Source organism: Festucalex cinctus, chromosome 12 (genome assembly GCF_051991245.1).
Source record: "Festucalex cinctus isolate MCC-2025b chromosome 12, RoL_Fcin_1.0, whole genome shotgun sequence".
Lineage (NCBI taxonomy): Eukaryota > Metazoa > Chordata > Actinopteri > Syngnathiformes > Syngnathidae > Festucalex > Festucalex cinctus.
Window position 1 is genome coordinate 3,244,502 of NC_135422.1, and position 16,900 is coordinate 3,261,401.

The 16,900-nt window shown below is 42.0% G+C and overlaps 2 protein-coding genes across 6 annotated transcripts in view; one reads left to right on the forward strand and one right to left on the reverse strand.

Moving 5' to 3' along the window:
* Positions 1–16,900, reverse strand: part of tfb1m (transcription factor B1, mitochondrial) — a 48,031-nt gene that overhangs the window by 3,936 nt on the left and 27,195 nt on the right. For 4 of the 5 annotated variants that reach the window (XM_077539263.1, XM_077539266.1, XM_077539262.1 and 1 more), the window contains exons 7-8: positions 2,635–2,762; positions 712–1,590 (exon numbers count right to left, since the gene is read on the reverse strand). In XM_077539263.1, coding sequence (XP_077395389.1) covers positions 1,335–1,590; positions 2,635–2,762 — 384 coding nt within the window. In that variant the 3' untranslated portion in view covers positions 712–1,334. Of the gene's footprint in view, positions 1–711; positions 1,591–2,634; positions 2,763–16,900 lie in introns of those variants that run through there. The other variant, XR_013287611.1, reaches the window with a different exon arrangement.
* On the forward strand, positions 11,422–15,754 carry LOC144032122 (claudin-20). The gene is made up of 2 exons (XM_077539810.1): positions 11,422–11,711; positions 12,225–15,754. The coding sequence occupies exon 2, from the start codon at positions 12,292–12,294 to the stop codon at positions 13,033–13,035; it is 744 nt and encodes a 247-aa protein (XP_077395936.1). The 5' UTR covers positions 11,422–11,711; positions 12,225–12,291; the 3' UTR covers positions 13,036–15,754.

Below are 16,900 nucleotides of genomic sequence, written 5' to 3' on the forward strand. Positions count from 1 at the left end.
CTATACATGGTCGTTTTTTTTTTATATCAAAAATCCTTTAATATATACTGTATGGTCATTAAAAAAAATAAATAAAAACGCCCTACTATACATGGTCGCTTTTTTTTTATATATATATATCAAAAATCCTTTAATATATACTGTATGGTCATTTAAAAAAAAACAAAAAAAAACCCGCCTTACTATACATGGTCGTATTTTTAATATCAAAAATCCTTTAATATATACTGTATGGTCATTAAAAAAAAACAAAAAAACGCCTTACTATACATGGTCGTTTTTTTTATATCAAAAATCCTTTAATATATACTGTATGATCATTTAAAAAAACAAAAAAAAACCCGCCTTACTATACATGGTCGTTTTGTTTTTTTTTATATCAAAAATCCTTTAATATATACTGTATGGTCATTAAAAAATAAAAATAAAAATGCCTTACTATACATGGTCGTTTTTTTTATATCAAAAATCCTTTAATATATATTGTATGGTCATTAAAAAAAAATAAAAAAAATAAAAAAATAAATAAATAAAAAAAACGCCCTACTATACATGGTCGTTTTTTTTTTTTTTATATATATCAAAAATCCTTTAATATATACTGTATGGTCATTTAAAAAAAAAAAAAAAAAAAAAAAAAAAAAGGCTTACTATACATGGTCGGGTTTTTTTTTTATATAAAAAATCCTTTAATATATACTGTATGGTCATAAAAAAACAAAAAAACAACGCCTTACTATACATGGTAGCCACACCGCAACAAAATAAGAACGAGTAATGCATAGGATGGGGTCAGAGAGGGGATGATTTTACAAAGGATTGTTACAATAATATTCTACTGTATGACAAAAATTTTTTTGTTTTTTTTAATCAGAACAAATCCCAGCTTTTAACTAAACATGCTTGCTTTAACTTCAAGCTCCACAGGGGGCATTCAGGATGCTTTCACACCACAAGAATTTACATACATTCTGCACCATTAAGCATGTTAATAGTTGTCTCTGATTATGCTTTTATGGCTGTGAGAAGCAAAAATTGAAATCACGCTTACATTTCGATGAATTGCCCAGCCATCTTGCAGTTGTAATTCCCTTATCCATCCATCCATCCGTCCGTTTGTCCAACCGTTTTATTGAAAAGCTGACGCTGTATAATTAAGAGTGAACATCAACAAATCTTTCAGCCACATTGTGAGCTCTTCAGCTTCGAATGAAGAGCCGGTTGGCGCTCTGGGATGCATGAGAAAGAGTGTCAGAAATGCACGCCACTGCCAGTTGCAAATGTCAAGGCAGCAAACTGCCCTCTGTTGTGCTTTCTGCTCGTCGTCGTGTCGTTCAGTTTGGTTGCCGGGGGCTTGCCGGCGTCCCCTCGCGCGGTCCTCTCCGCTTGACGAGGCGTTTGAGGCGGAGCTCTTCGCGGAAGTCGTAGCCGAGCAGAAGCGGATCCCGGGCGCACATGTGAGCGTAGACGTCCGCCAGCGCCTTCACGTGGGGGATGGTGAGCTCGGTGGGGCGCAGGGTGGGCTCCACATCCGCCTTGCGCATCAGCTCCTCTGTCAACGCGTCGCGACACGCCTCCGGGAACAACATTCTGCAGGAGGGAGAAGACAATCGAGAGGAGGTGCTTTGAGATCTCAATGATTGCACGTTTCACGCTCAAGTCGAAGGAAGGCATACGCAGCGTTGAGGTGGCATGGAGGGCCAAAACTGCCAACATTAAATAGACATAAAAGTGAACATAAAAACATATCATTCAGAAATTAAATACAAAAAATAATATCAATGGAAATTAAAAACATCAAAATATATGTATGTATGTATGTATATATATATGTAAATAAATAAAATGAAATAAATAAATGCCAAAAATGGAAATGAGATTCAAAAATATTAAAATACAAAACTATATAAAGAGAATTAAATATTAATCAATAAATTAAATATTAAATAATTAAATATTAATCAAATACATAAAAAGCTCTCCTCTCATATTTATTTATTTCTTGTTGCAAATGTCAACTTGAAAAACATTATAAATGTTATTCAAATGAAGGGGGCAGAAAGCAGAGCATTTTTATTTATTGAATGATATTTAATTCTATTTATATATTTATTTTTGTTTTACTTTTTTAATCTCATCTTATATATATATATATATATATATATATATATATATATATATATATATATATATATATATATATATACACATACATACATTCATACATGCACACAGTATTTTTTGTTGTTTATATTTCCATTTATATATTTTTTAGTAAATCTTTGAATTCTGTTTTTAGTTTCACATTTATTTTTTTGGTCCTCCATTGTTGAAATTGCTGCGGTGAATTGAAATGACTTTCAACATGCAGCACGCCATTTTGAAATCACTCAAGTCAAAGGTGGAAATGTTTTTATTTGTATTTTATTCTAGGTATCATGTGAAAACTACTATATTCTGATATAGAGGTATTTGTTTAAAATCCTCTGACAGTTTTTTGAGGAAATTGTAATTTTCTAATAAAAATAATATATATTTTAATCAACTATTAATGATTAAAGTTCCGCATCGTTTTCAAGTCAATGATTGCAAATGTTTCCACGCCTTCCTTCTGCTTTCCGAGCGAGCGCTCACCCGATTCCTCTGTGGCAGTACTTCCTGCGGAACTGGAAAAGATTCCGGACCATCTTCTCCACCAGCTTGAAGGGCTGCCGGATGAGAGGCTGAACCAGAGGGGTGAAGTGAACAACCCCAACGTCCACCTGAGCACAAACACGCATGCATAATGTTGACCTTGGGAAGATACTTCAAAAAAAAAAAAGAAAGTGAAAACGAGGAGCAAAGTGGCAGCAGGCGGGTGGGGAGTGAAAAAACACAAAAGTGGGGGAAAAAAACAAACAAAAAAAAGTTGCCGGACAAAAGTGATAACTGCAAAGAGGAGGAAAAAAAACGCAGCGTGGCTGGCTGCTGAGTTGTCATAGTAACAGCACAGACCAAACACTGAGCTGTCTCCTCTGTGGCAACATCACCACTTTTTTTTTTCCTTCACTTGCAGGCTGACTCACCTCTCCTTAATGGCACTAGTTTAGGAAATGAAAAGAAAACGCATAATAGAACACTGATGAGCATTTCGGGATGTTCGACTTCCAGGTTAATTTTCAATTTGAACTTAAAATGCACTTTAACCTTTACAGGTGAACTTCATTTCACCTTTTCGACATTTTTGGAATGCAAATGTCCAAATGTTCAATATTTTACATGATATATTGCCACTTGGCTGTGGCACGGAGGCTGCTTGTGGTCAGGTGACTGCCGGGCTCCGTTTCAATTGGTCAAATGGAGTCATGTGACAAGTCTAGATTGGGCAAATAAATGGTGACTCAAGGTAACAAAGTAAAAGTAGATTTCTTCTTATCAAAAATACTCAAGTACAAATAAAATATCGTTTTAACTCAGACAAGAACAAATAATCTATTTGCCATTTTGTGTCAACGTCACAGATGCTCAGGTAACGTTTGTTCAGCTTCTGTTCAGTTGCTCTGAGCAACTGTGATGTCATTTTCAGTCAAAATGGCCGCCCCATGAGATGGATAATTATAACCACAAAGGTATTGAAAACACATTATATTGCTGAACACAACCCTTTGAAAAATGCATTACAATGGATATAAAAAGTCTGCATGTCCCTTTTAAATGTTTTTTTTTTTTTTTTTGGTGATACAACAAAACAAGTTATAAAAAAAAAAAAAAACATTTTTCCCACCATTATCATGGCCTATAATCTGTTCAAATGGATGATTTTTGTTCTACCCTTTGCGAGTTAAAGTAAAAATACACTGAAATAACATTGTTGCATAAGTGTGCACACCCTCATGAAACTGGGACCTGGCTAAATGGTAGTAAATAACCACCATATGGTGCCCAAAGCGCTTTACAATGCCTCACATTCACACACAAGAGGTTGATGGTTGCCATGCAGGGCACTGCCAGGTCCACTGGTGGCAAATCGGGGTTCAGTGCCTTGCTCAAGGACACTTCGACATGATCATCAGGGGGTGAGGATCGTACACACAACCTCACGGACGGGAGACGGCCACTCTACCACTGAGCCACGCCGCCCCAGAGTGGCTGTGTACAGAATAAAACCAATCAAATGCAAACTCATGTTAAACAGATTAACCCCAAATAAATTTCTGATGTTCTAGTAGGCTTTTCCTGCCCCCCCTTTTTTTTTTTTTGCTTCTTCGCAGAATCCTTAAGGTTCACTTATTTTCTTTCCCCCCCCTTGAAAAACACACTCAAATGATCTCAGCTCACTAAGATACTTGTATTATTAATTGATCAATAAATTATTTTCACGATAAATCAAGTACGTTTTGTTCTCACAGTTTGACAGAATATTTGTCAACAGGATGCACTTGTTGTCTCCCGTGGCTGGTGTGCGAGAGCTTGACAACCAGTGGAGGTGTTGCCTCTCGATCCTTCGCCCGTGTCAGCCTTAAGCTGACGTGACGTGCCGTTGAACAAGTCGTGACAGACTCGGCGGAGTCGCTTGAGGAGCTCTCGCTTCGACCAGCGAGCGCGCACTCGCCGCTCTCCCCCCCCCCGATCGCTCGTTCGCCTCGAAAGGATCATCTTACTTCATCTTCTCAACGCCAGAATGGAATCGCACGAAACAGCAGAAGACAATTTCATAATCCCGCAACGGGGGCCTTTTGTAAAGAGTGTTTGACATGAATGTTATATCCTAATGGGGATGGCGTGGTATGGTGACGCCAGCGCACAATCCGCAACGCGTGTGTGTATTGAACCAATGGCCCGGGAAGGAGCTTAGCGCTCGGCAGTCCGCTGGCTAAGCGCATGCATCACAAACATCAGTGGTATTACTCATCATCATCATCATCATCATCATCATCATACATTTCATTCCCTTTAAGGGCTTTTCGCTTCAGGGTGCTTTTCAGAGAGCCATTAGAGAAGAAAACATGTATAACTTAGTGGTCCTGGAGTGGCAATAACTAGAGCTGTCAAAAGTCAGCGACAAGTAATCGATTATCAAATTAATCTAGTGCTGTCACTAGTGAATATTTTTACAATATTTTTATATTTTTAGTAATGCCTTACTGTTTATTAACCAGTGATTGGTGTTTATGTCATACCTTGGATTTGTACAGTGATTAAAAAAAAAAAAAAAAAAAAAGGGGGTGGTTGATGTTGTACTATGTTACCGGTTCGGTCATTGTTTTCCAAAGTAAAAAAGCATGATTGCAAATGTTTTATTTTGACTAAATACAGAATATAATCATTCGTCTTTCATGAAGGATGACAGAAATCAACGAATGTTTACTGCTGAAATCAGGCAATTTTTTAAAATTTAAGATCTCTCCATGTCCTTTGATTTCAGCATACAGTATCAGCAGTAATTATTCACTGATTTCTGAAGTACTTCATGAAAGAAAACATCCGTTTTTACTTTGGAAAATAATGACAGAACCGGTAACATAGTACAACATCAATTCCCCCCCCCCCCTTTTTTTTTAATCACTATACAAATGCAAGGTATGAAATAAACACCAATCACTGGTTAATAGCAGTAATCAGGGGATAAAATGCTTTAATACACTTTAAAGCAAAATTAAAATGAATATGATTAGTCGATTGATTAATCAATCTATCGATGAATCAATTTTCAAAATATCTGATAGTGACAGCACTCAAAATAATTTACAAGGAGTCGGTTGCTTCTATCCCCTTAATCTTGTATTCTTACATTTGGTGACTCACTCATTCTCAACATTGCTGGAGCGGCGCGAGGGATCAGGCCAGGAAAAGCAAAGTGGTCCAAGGACTCGTGAGGGATTCCTAACGAGATGTTTTGGATTTCCAAGCAAACAATTGCGGCTGCGCTGGTAAACCGCAGTGCTATCTCTTGTCACATCTCCAGATAGGCCCGTGTTGCCTCACCGCAGCGTCAAGCGCGGTAATAGGACAAGAGTGGCGGAGCCTGATTGCCTGACGGCCAGGGAAGCCATGCATGTGTGGCGAATGCTCCACAATGGTTTTGTTTTGGGAAGAATCTCCTTTGGTTCCCATTCCTAGACCAACCGAAGTTCAGTGCACTGACATTCACTCATTCTCACCTGTCATGCACACAGGAGGGATTTCAGAATTGCAAAAAAGAAAATGCTTCGGTATTGCAAGATCAGACCACCATCTGTTCAGGCGAAGCAACAGGATTGCATGCGGTTAAAAAAATAATAATAATGAGATCATTTATATTCTACATACACACCATGATTTAAGAGAAGAGCACGGGGAAAAGTCAATATTGGGACTAGCTCAGCTTGTCCACGTCACTTTGCGCTTATGATTTATGGATGACCTCTTCACCAGGTAGCCCCATGTGGTATAAAGTGCATCCTACCATTAATCAGCATGCAAGTAAACGCCACTGTAAATCACATGCCGCCGTATTAAATGGCCTGAAACGTCGGGTGCGATGAACACGCGTACATATAAGAAGCAGTGTGAAATGAATGCAATTATTGTCTGCAGGCTTGCGCAGGCAAAAAACAACAACAAGCGATTCTTCTAAATGAGTTTGTTCGGTTGGAATCGATACGAAGCCCTGACTTTTACCACAGAGTTAATTTGGTCACAGGCACTAAAAACAAACATTTACTCTTCAGTCTTTCAGTGTTGTGAAAGAAATATTCTTTGGGTTCGCATCTGCCTGAATATTGTACAGTATATTAGTTATTTCTGGATGGAAAAATGATTCCCAAGAACACCTTTTAACTTAAGTTAAGGTGACCAGACGTTCTGTTGGTCCCAGATTAAATCGAGACAGTCAAAGCTTTGAGCCTTGTGTCCCAAGTCCCGGCAGATTTCCCCAGCCTCGTTGTCTTTCCCACTTTTACGCAGGTTGCGTACCAATTGAAAAGGAATTTCACGGTTAAATTCCTTCCGATTCACTTTCACATTCACATTAGCGCTCTCATTCGCAGCCAAATCTAATTGCTAGGCTAGCAGGATGGACTTTTGTGTTTTCGTCGTACCAGAACTGGAACTACTACTGTCTAAGAATCATGGGAAATGAAGTCCTGCTAGCCTAATGCTCTGGTCACCAGTCAGACCCAACACAAACTGAGCGTTCTGGGCGGCATATTTCCAATGTTACATGGCGGGACCAGCACGAGGTAAACAGCACAGCCAGTTTGTTTAGGACGGTTCAACCGAGATGTTTTTTTTCTTTTGTACCTTTTGCTAAAGTAATAGCACAACCAGATGGACTAGCAATTGCATTTGTTGTGATAGTTCCTGTTAAAAGAATTCATTGTACATTTAATTTTCAATGAAATTGTAGTGTCCCGGTTTTTAATTTAGAAAATCTGGCCACCCTAATACATAAAATCGTTTTCAATTGTTGCTTCTCCATCACAGTTTCCTAATGTAATATGGTGCATTGAAAGATTTGCTGGAAAAAGCAAAAACAGACATTTTAGTGGGAAGTCAACCTTAAACATTTGTTGACAATACTATGTTATAGACCTCATTAGTCTAAACATGACTTTCTGATTAATATTATATTTGTGAAATATGAGTCATGCAGCAAAATCCAGCCATTTTACTCCATCTCATGGGGCGGCCATTTTTGCCACTTGCTGTCAACTGAAGATGACATCACAGTTGCTCAAGGCTCAGGCAACGACCAATCACAGCTCACCTGTTTTCTGAAGCTGAGCTGTGATTGGGTGTTACCTGACACCTGAGTAACTGTGATGCCACAAACTGCTGGATTTTGCTGCATGACTCATATTTCACAAATATAATATTAATTAGAAATGTTTAGACTAGTGAGGTGACATATATTATTGTCAAGAAATGTTTAAGGTTAGCTTCCCACTTAAGGGCGAGAGTAAAACATCAAGGATTCCCATGGTAGAGTGATTGAAAAGGCCAAATATAAATGACGATTGCTATCTGGAAGTCATCAGTCTGTTTTTGTCTGCAGCTGAAGGCTTTTTTCAAACCCACTTGAAGGGGAATGTCCCACGTGCACCTTAACACACTTGTACTTTTCCATATTTCATGTGTTTGACCTTCCCAAAGATCATCTGGAACCTCCATTACTGCTTTGCTCTTTTGTTCTCTGGCTCCTCTTTCCCATTCCCACCTACGTCATGACGACATTCACCCAGTGATGTGTGAGCTGTAATTTGTCACATCCGTCAAACGGAAACGTGACGGCCAGAGACCCAGAGGCACCAGGCACCTTGATACCTAAACCACCAAACACTCGCGCTTACATAATGACTGGTCCTGAGAGAAACCAAGAGGGATGAAAAAGCTGGAAAGCTATATAGGAGAAGCCAGACGAGAATATGTGGGAGAAGCGCTCACTGAGATATTGCAAGCAAAAAAAGCAGACTTACATTAATCATGAAGACACCTTGAGAAGACAACCCCCACATAAGCACAAAAAGGAGAGTAGGCAGCAGTGGAAGTGGCCTAATATACAAGTCTGATGTTGCTTGCGGGCTTTCGAGAGGAAGGGCTTTGGCTTCCTGTCTGAGCGGCCCGGCGTACTTCCCATTGAATGGCCCAAGGCATGCGTCGGGACAACAGACCTGATCAGTTCCTTTGAGGACTGCTTTCCCCCACAACAGTTCTCAAACTGACAAAAGGTTGTTCAAACCTCTCAGAGTCGTTCTTAATGGTGTAAATTAGGGGTGGAAACCTCACGATACGATACAATATGCGATACAAGGCTCACGATTATCTCACAATATGATGATACCGCAATTAGCGATATATTGGTCAGGTAATAAATCCACGATAATCTACGATAAAACTAAACTGATGTTTTTTCAATGGGAAAATAGTTTCTTTTTGGACCATCACTGAAACCCAATATTAAAACTGTTGTCATATTCACAGTGAGTACTAAACGTATGCAAAACAGTCAGTTGCAGGACAGATAAATTTTTTACACAAGTAAAAGTAAGCTCATGAGTCTTCTTCGCCTGAAGACATTCCCCCGCCATTCTTATGATGTGCTCCCCCTAGTGGCCCGCCAAGTAATTACCCAATAAGTCATGAACAATGGAATCGTTATAGTGGCTGTATAATTGAACTACAAATATCGTGATACTTGGCGACAGGAGACAAAGTATCATGATTTATCGCAATATCGATTTATCATCACACTCCTAGTGTAAAAGATTTGTAACATTAACTAGCGAGATGTCACATTCACATCTTGGACAGCTTTGACACCCGGTAAAAGTGGACGCAAGTCGTGCCATGTCACAAGAGTGCGACATAACAGCTATCACATAACACTTTTGCACCTTAGCTGCCTTTGCGAGACGAGCGTGGAAACCAATTACACAAGGGGCCACATAAAGGAGGAAAATGCAAATCGAACGATAAAAGACCCTCATGCGGGTCATGCAATAGCGTGACTGGTCGGGGTGTGCGGTAGAAAAAGACTGGAGCGCTGCTGCTGCGAGGTGATAAAGAAAGAGGGGGACCATGCTTTTAATAGCCGGTGAAATCTTCACACATCTGCACTTCCTCACTCTATGTTAACTGCAATTTGCTCTTTCTCTCTTTGCACCTTCCTTCTATGCGCTATTTATTTATTTATCATATTCCCCATGGAGCAACACCAGTATCAGCACTTAGGCTCTCATCAGTTACAAGGAGACAGGTCACACACGACTGTGTCTGCAGAAAAGTGGAATGACTTCTTTTTTTTTTTTTGAGAGCTGCGGTAACATCATATTTGAGGCAATGCGATCTAAGCATTTTCACATTGAATTTTTCGTCTCTTCAGGGGAACTAAAGAGAAGATTTGTCTGCAGAAAAAAAAAAAACGGATCAATAGATGAACAGCGATTTGAAAGGAATGGTTGCAACTTGCAAATGGTCAGTGCCTGCGGCATTAGATTAGAGTTGGAGCACTGCTTTTGCTGATATGTCCGTGAAGCACAATACAAACAAAACACATCTGCATGCCAAATGGTATCAATCCACTGGTCATGTTTGTGTGCATCCTCAATTTGTCCCCTTTGTCATTCAGGAATCCAGAATGTCCTTGTCACACTCTCCCCTGTTGTACGCCCTCCAACTGAAAAGAAGAGATAAGCGGGCATGTACGGGGGAGCAGCTGGGAGGTTAAGTCCCACACTGACTGATTCATGATGAAGATGATTCCTGAGGATGGCCTCATCTTTATGTGTTGGAGTTTCAATGAATTATAATGAAAATAAACAAAACCCGTTAAGAAACAGCAGGTGTCGATCGGTCGGCCATCTTAGGACACAGGACTGCTCTCGTGGCTCGTAACACTGAATTCTTGACGGATTTAAAAACTGATTGGATCATGACAAAAGTTATTAATGTGGCTATGATTCGGGCTGAATTTAAAATAATAATAATAATAATAATAATAATAATAATTGTGTTATATCTAACACCAAAAATGAAAATCGGTTGAGAATTTGGGAGATTTGAGCAATCTAAAGTCAAGCAGCCCTGACCCAAGACGGAGAATTATAATTAAGAAGACTCTGGCGACAGCAAGGCACAAAATTAGCACGTTAACATGGCAGTTAGCGAGTTAAAAATGAGCATTTTGCACCTGATATAACCAGATTGAATCGCAGAACTGCGAACAGCCGTTATGTAATCGCTGTAACATGCTTGTTCCTACGTGGCTTCTTTACAGTGACATAAAAGTTAATGTACCTTACAAAGATAACGCTAGCTCAGTGGAGGGATTCGTCTTTATTATTTAGGAATTTGTAGCTTGTTTATTACCATGGTGACAAGTACAATACACACGAACTTAACATCTGTATTGTTCTGTTGGTTCAGCAAACGTCACATGACAAAATCGAGAAAACAGGTGAGTCGTGATGGTCTTTACCTGACCGGCGCGGCACTGTGACGTAATTTTTAGTCGACAGAAAGTGGCAAAATGGTCGCCCCACTGAGATAGATAAAAATTGATGGATTTTTCTACTCAATTCGTATTCCGCAAACGCAATATTGGATTAGTGGGGCGCGCATAGAACATATTGTCAAGAAAATGTTTGACCTGACTTCCTCTTTTAAGCAAATGCACACCATTTCGGCTTCAATATAGGTTTAAAATAATTTTATAGTTCAATTTATGTATAACAAACAAGGCGAATAGATTTGTTCCATTATTTGTAATACTTCATCTCTATAAATAAATAACATGGGGGTGGGAGTGTTAAATTTTGGGAAATGTACAACTTGTGAACGTGCATGTTTGATTGACATTTGTTGACAAGCTGCACGCGCAGTTGGGAGCTCACACACACACACACACACACACTGACAGACGCGCACACACCGGGGAGGAGAGAGAGGAGAGAGGGGGCGGGTGAGGATGTGGGGGAGCGATCGAGAATAGAGAGAGTGCCAGAGCACCGCGGCTCTTCCTCCCCGGCAGGCTTGGGTCCAGCCTGTGTGGTCCGTCAGGCTGGGGTGTGCTCTGCTCTCCTCCGCTGTTGCTAAGGAGATGGACGTCTCGAACGGAGCTTCGGTCCCGACCCAACTGTCCACGTCGCCCCCTCCTCAACCGCCTGCCGTCGTTAAGCGTGTATGTGCGTTTGCCGGAACCATTGCCAACAACGTGACGCGCCAGTGGCCGCTCTGCAGCAGCAGCAGCCAGGGTAAGACCGACGAGAACGCGATCGCTTCCCCACAAGAGAATTTCCCTAATTTCCATTTAAAAATATTTGATTGTGGAATGAGTAGACTGAGAAAGTTAGCTGTAACTTGTTTATTTATTGTTACATTACTTAAGCTAATATTTTTGCTTTTAAAAACACGACTGTCGGTGAAATTCTGTGCTGTTAAAGATATGAAATGAGTATTAAGGTAAGGGCACTGCAGCTTTAAGTCAACATAGCCATTGAGCATTGCAAATGGCACAAAGTCGTTTCTCCCTCTCCGGTATCAGCACTGTGGAAGGCACAGGAGAGGACATAGAAAATGCACACATGCACAATGCACCCCTTTATTTTTGCTTACCTAGGGTCAGGCACAGTCAGCTCTTATTGCCCGTTCTTTTGTTTCCAGCCAGTAAAGTGCGCGCGTGTGAGAGCTGAATGAGGGGAGAGAGGAGGCAGCGCGAGGCAGGCAGCCACTCTGTCCCTTTTCTCATTTGCGTCTCCCTCCTCCAGACCAGCGGAGCTGCAGCCGAGGAACCGAGGACGCGAGGGTTTGACTGGCGGCTGCTCGGTTGAGTGAATGCTACCTGGCCCGGGCATGGCGTCCACCGGCATGCAGATATTCGGATTTGTGCTGGCGCTGTTGGGCATCATGGGCGCCATGGTGGCCACCCTGCTGCCCAACTGGAAGGTGAGCGCCGACGTGGGCTCCAACATCATCACGGCCATCTCCCAGATGCAGGGACTGTGGATGGACTGCACGTGGTACAGCACCGGAATGTTCAGCTGCACGCTCAAGTATTCGGTGCTCTCGCTTCCCGCGTACTTGCAGACTGCGCGCACAACCATGGTGCTGTGCTGCGTGCTGGCCGCCATGGGCCTCTGCCTGGCGTCCCTGGGACTCAAGTGCACGCGCTGGGGAGGGGGACGGCGCTCCAAGCGGCACGCGGCCATCGCCAGCGGCGGCTGCTTCGTCGCCGCCGGCTTCCTGTGTCTGGTGCCGGCTTCCTGGTTTACCAACGAGGTCATCACCAACTTCCTGGACTCCACCGTGCCCGAGAGCAATAAGTTTGAGCCCGGGGGCGCCGTCTACGTGGCCTTCGTTTCCGCCGGGTTCCTCCTGATGGGGGGCTCCATCTTCTGCGTGTCCTGCTCGGGGAAGCGCCACGGCCCCCAGGACCTGGTCCTGCTCCCCCCGCCTGACAAATTGCTACTGCAGCAACAGCAGCAACAGCTGCTGCAACAACAGGAGCTCCAGCATCAGTATTGCTCGCTCTCCCCGCTCGACAATAAGACGGGCTACAGCCTGCAGGACTATGTGTAGGTTAGCAGTGTTACGTATGCACCAGCTTACAGGAGAGGGGGAAGATGTGCCCCACACAGGTGGGATAATATGAGCTGCTCTTGCGTCTTGCCCCTGTCGTTCTTCTGTTTCGCAAGCACAAGCAGTGTGTGGGGGTAATCTCTGAGCAGCACCTTGGAACAAGCACGGATGAGGTGCTGCACAATCCGAGGGAGCCGCTAAGCAAATGCAAGACGTCCTTCATCGGTAAATCACTGCGAGGCTTCCCTGGGGAGTGGATTAAGCAAATAGGAATGTTTTTTTTGTTTGTTTTTTTGCCCCGTCACCAAAGGTTTGGATCAAAAGAAAAAAAGCAATCACTTGTAATCTTTGGTGGCTCCCTCAATTGACAACCAACGCAGTAAGGTGGACGTCCTCTCATTTATGGCCATATTTTTGTTTGCTGTTCCAGTGACTTTGATGTCTTGCCGCTACGCATGCTGTGTGGAGCCTGTCTTGTGTTTTAATACGGCGGGATGATGGGTACAAGTCCGAGACACAGCCACACAATATGCCCGTGCCTGAAAAAGCTGTAGAGACCTAAAACGTGCGGAAAGTCTTCAAAGAGGAGGAGGAGACGTGGGCTGCCGGGCAGGATTGGAGCAAATGCAGACAAACAGATGCCTGCTCTCCTCCTCTCAGCAGGTGGAAATGTGAGAGAGACGGAGAGATGGAAGCCTTGAGCGGACCATGTGGGAGTGGGCTCTTATCATATTGCCATCCTGAAACCACCCCGTCGTTAAGCTGCCAATCGTGTCCAAAGTAACCGTTTGTGGCACACACACCAGCGCACCATTAGAGATGCACTCCTACACATACTCGTGTGTCCTTACAGACACAGTAAACACGCGTCCATGCTGCTTTTTGCTTGTTTTCACCCCTGCCATCCTCCTCCATGCTACCATGGAAACCAAATTATTGTCTGAGGGCTGCTGCTTGTCAGCCAAGTGATTTGTTTGTGGTAGGACATCTTTTTTTTTGTGCTTATTCCCATTGTTCCATAAGCTTCAATCAGAGCCTCTGTGCACACGACTTAGTCTAATCCCCTTTATTAGCCAGCGAGAAGAGGCTGCATCCATGTTAAATTGTTTTGAGATTTGTTCTTCTTTTTTTTTTTTAGTGGTTGGAGTTTTAAAGAGGCAAATGTGAAGCCTCTCAATTCATGGTTGAATGGCTCGCTATGTGGCAGGCGGCTAAAAAAAGCTTTCAGTCATTCTCCATATGTGACTTGTTTTGCATTGCACCTGCACAGGGTCTCAGCATCTTAAATAGGAGCCGCTTGACTGCTATCACTGTCGCCCCGTCACACGTCACATGGATGTGATAGCTGACGGCATAACTCTGATACATGTTGAAAGCATGACCGCACACACATACGCTCAGCCACTCAAATGTCAGGGGCACTGTTGCGCTCTCACACTTTGCTGTCCCAGTGTGTGTACTCTTTTGTAAGAGAGGAGTGGAGAAATATTGGCAGTCTAATGGAGACAGCTTTTGGCAGTGATGCATAGGACCGCACAGTTCCCTCCTTCTCTCTCATAAACGGCGCTTTCTGGGGCGGGAGCAGATGGCTAAGCCCAGTTCGCCACCTGCAGGCCGCTGCCGGCACACCACAAGGTATCACTATGGGCATCATCTCCAGAACTGGCAGCCCTTACGGGAGCAGGTTTCGCTAGCATCGCCAACAGAGCTGGCCTGCTAACAATAAACTCAGTGCCCAGGCACCAGAACCAATGCAATAAACAAAAAACGCGAAGAATGTGCCATGTCATCAACTAATACTAACGTTTTTTGCGTTTGAAGAATGTGCCAAATACTGTAGTCTCATGATGACATTTTATTACTATCCGGAATCCTTTATCTTTATTTTTCTAATGCGTTCTTTGTACACGGAATTGTACATTAGCGAATGTTTTTTGGATTTGTTCTGCCAGACTAAGTCTCAAGTCAACTAGATGCTTGTGTGCAGTCCAGGGCGGCTTTCGAGGGTTATTTCAAATCCTCTTTATTCCTGATTTCCCAAAGCACAGCGAGATTCACTAAGCACGAGTGTGGGGAGGACATGAGTGTGGTATTTTCTAAATAAATATATTCATTAAGGAGTATTCAAGGGTCTGTGGCAGCTGTACACAAGTATCTACGCGTTTGTTTATGCTGAGGGACTTGGAATTCCCTCAGATCGTTCCAATAGAAGATACCATGATCATACCATATCTTCTTTATAAGAAGAGCACTCCAATGCACCTTTTTGTGTTACTATTTTGAGAGTAGTTTTTTTCAAATGGTTGAGCATTTCAAGCTCCCTGCACCAGTACAAACACAACACAAGTGGCACTCTGAAAGAAAAAAAAAAAAAAAGGGAATGATGTCTGCACGCTCCAACGGGAAGTTACGAGCTAGAGGTTCCTCTTTTTTTTGTGTGTCTGTGCAGCTTGATATCAGCACGCAATTAATTTCATTAGCTTAGAAATGGCCTGAGTGCAAAGTGGTCCTAAGAATTTCAAGAGTTACAAATGTGCGTAGAAACTGTACCAATCTTTTTTGATAAACTGCAGCTTATTTTTGTGGATGCTTTAGCACTTCTTACTTTGCCAGAGCATAATTGTTATGATGAGCAGCTCACAAGTTCTGAAACAGTTGTCTCAATGTGCTTGTGCAAGTAGTTCTATTTTTTACTAATAAAACTATTTTATGAAAGCAACACGCCTACTTGGATATGTTACGTGTGCGGCTAATAAGGCCAGTTAGCAGTCTTGCCAAATGTACAGACTGTCGGATGGTACAGGCTGTGCTGAGTGCAGCCGGCCAGCCAGGCTGCTCTTACACAGCGCAGCACCCTGGGGAGCAGCGGCATCGGTTTGACTGTATGCATCCATAATGCATCGCCGTGTGCAAATGGGTTTTGAAAAAAAAAAAGAATTCTACTCTGAATGTCGCACCCGAGCTCACCAAGCATTTCCTCACCGAGATGACAGCATGAATATTGAATAATAACCTTCCATAGATGTAAAGGCAACCAGAGAGATGAACTGAAAGAATTTTCTAACTGTCCTACGCAAAGAACAATTGTGTGTGTTTTTTAAGGTAAACCTTATAACAATATTTAGTTAAAAAACAATTCAATAACATTTGTATTTCCCACTTGGAAATATTTTCCTCCATTCATTCAATTATTTTTTTCTTATTTAATTCATTGTATAACACCCCCCTCACCCCCCACCCCCCGGAAGAAGCAAATATTTTGCGCCTCCCCAACACAATCCACTGCGACTATAAAGAGCATCGTTTGTCTATAAAATTGTTATAACTACACGTGTGCAGAGGAACTAATGCTCATTTCTCTCTCTGAAAATAAGTGGAGTGATTGCGCAATTATACTTCATTCTCGTGCAGCAAAAAGAAAAAAAACATGCTCTCTGAGGTCATAAGCGCCCCCACTGGCATCACACTGCGCCCACCTATATTTGAGAAGGACTGATTTAACGGTAGAGGATTAAGGTCAGGATCTTTTATGATCATAAAATGCATGTTTACTTTCTTTGCATGGCATTTGACATATCACAGGAGAGAACACACCAGCGCCCTGGACTGTTACGGTATGTGTTGTTGTTGCGTCATCTCTAATCATTTACTGGAATCAACAGTGTGCATTGTGAAACATAAAATGTTATTAAAACGCAAGATAAATAACACATTAACGCAATTTATATTATGTGACACACGTACAATGATTTAGAATGATTGTCCTGCTATTCAGATGTATTCTGTCCAGTCAATCAACAACTGCACATTGCTTATACTTATAGTTACTTCAAAAAATGTTTTATTGCAGCTGAATCCTATCTTT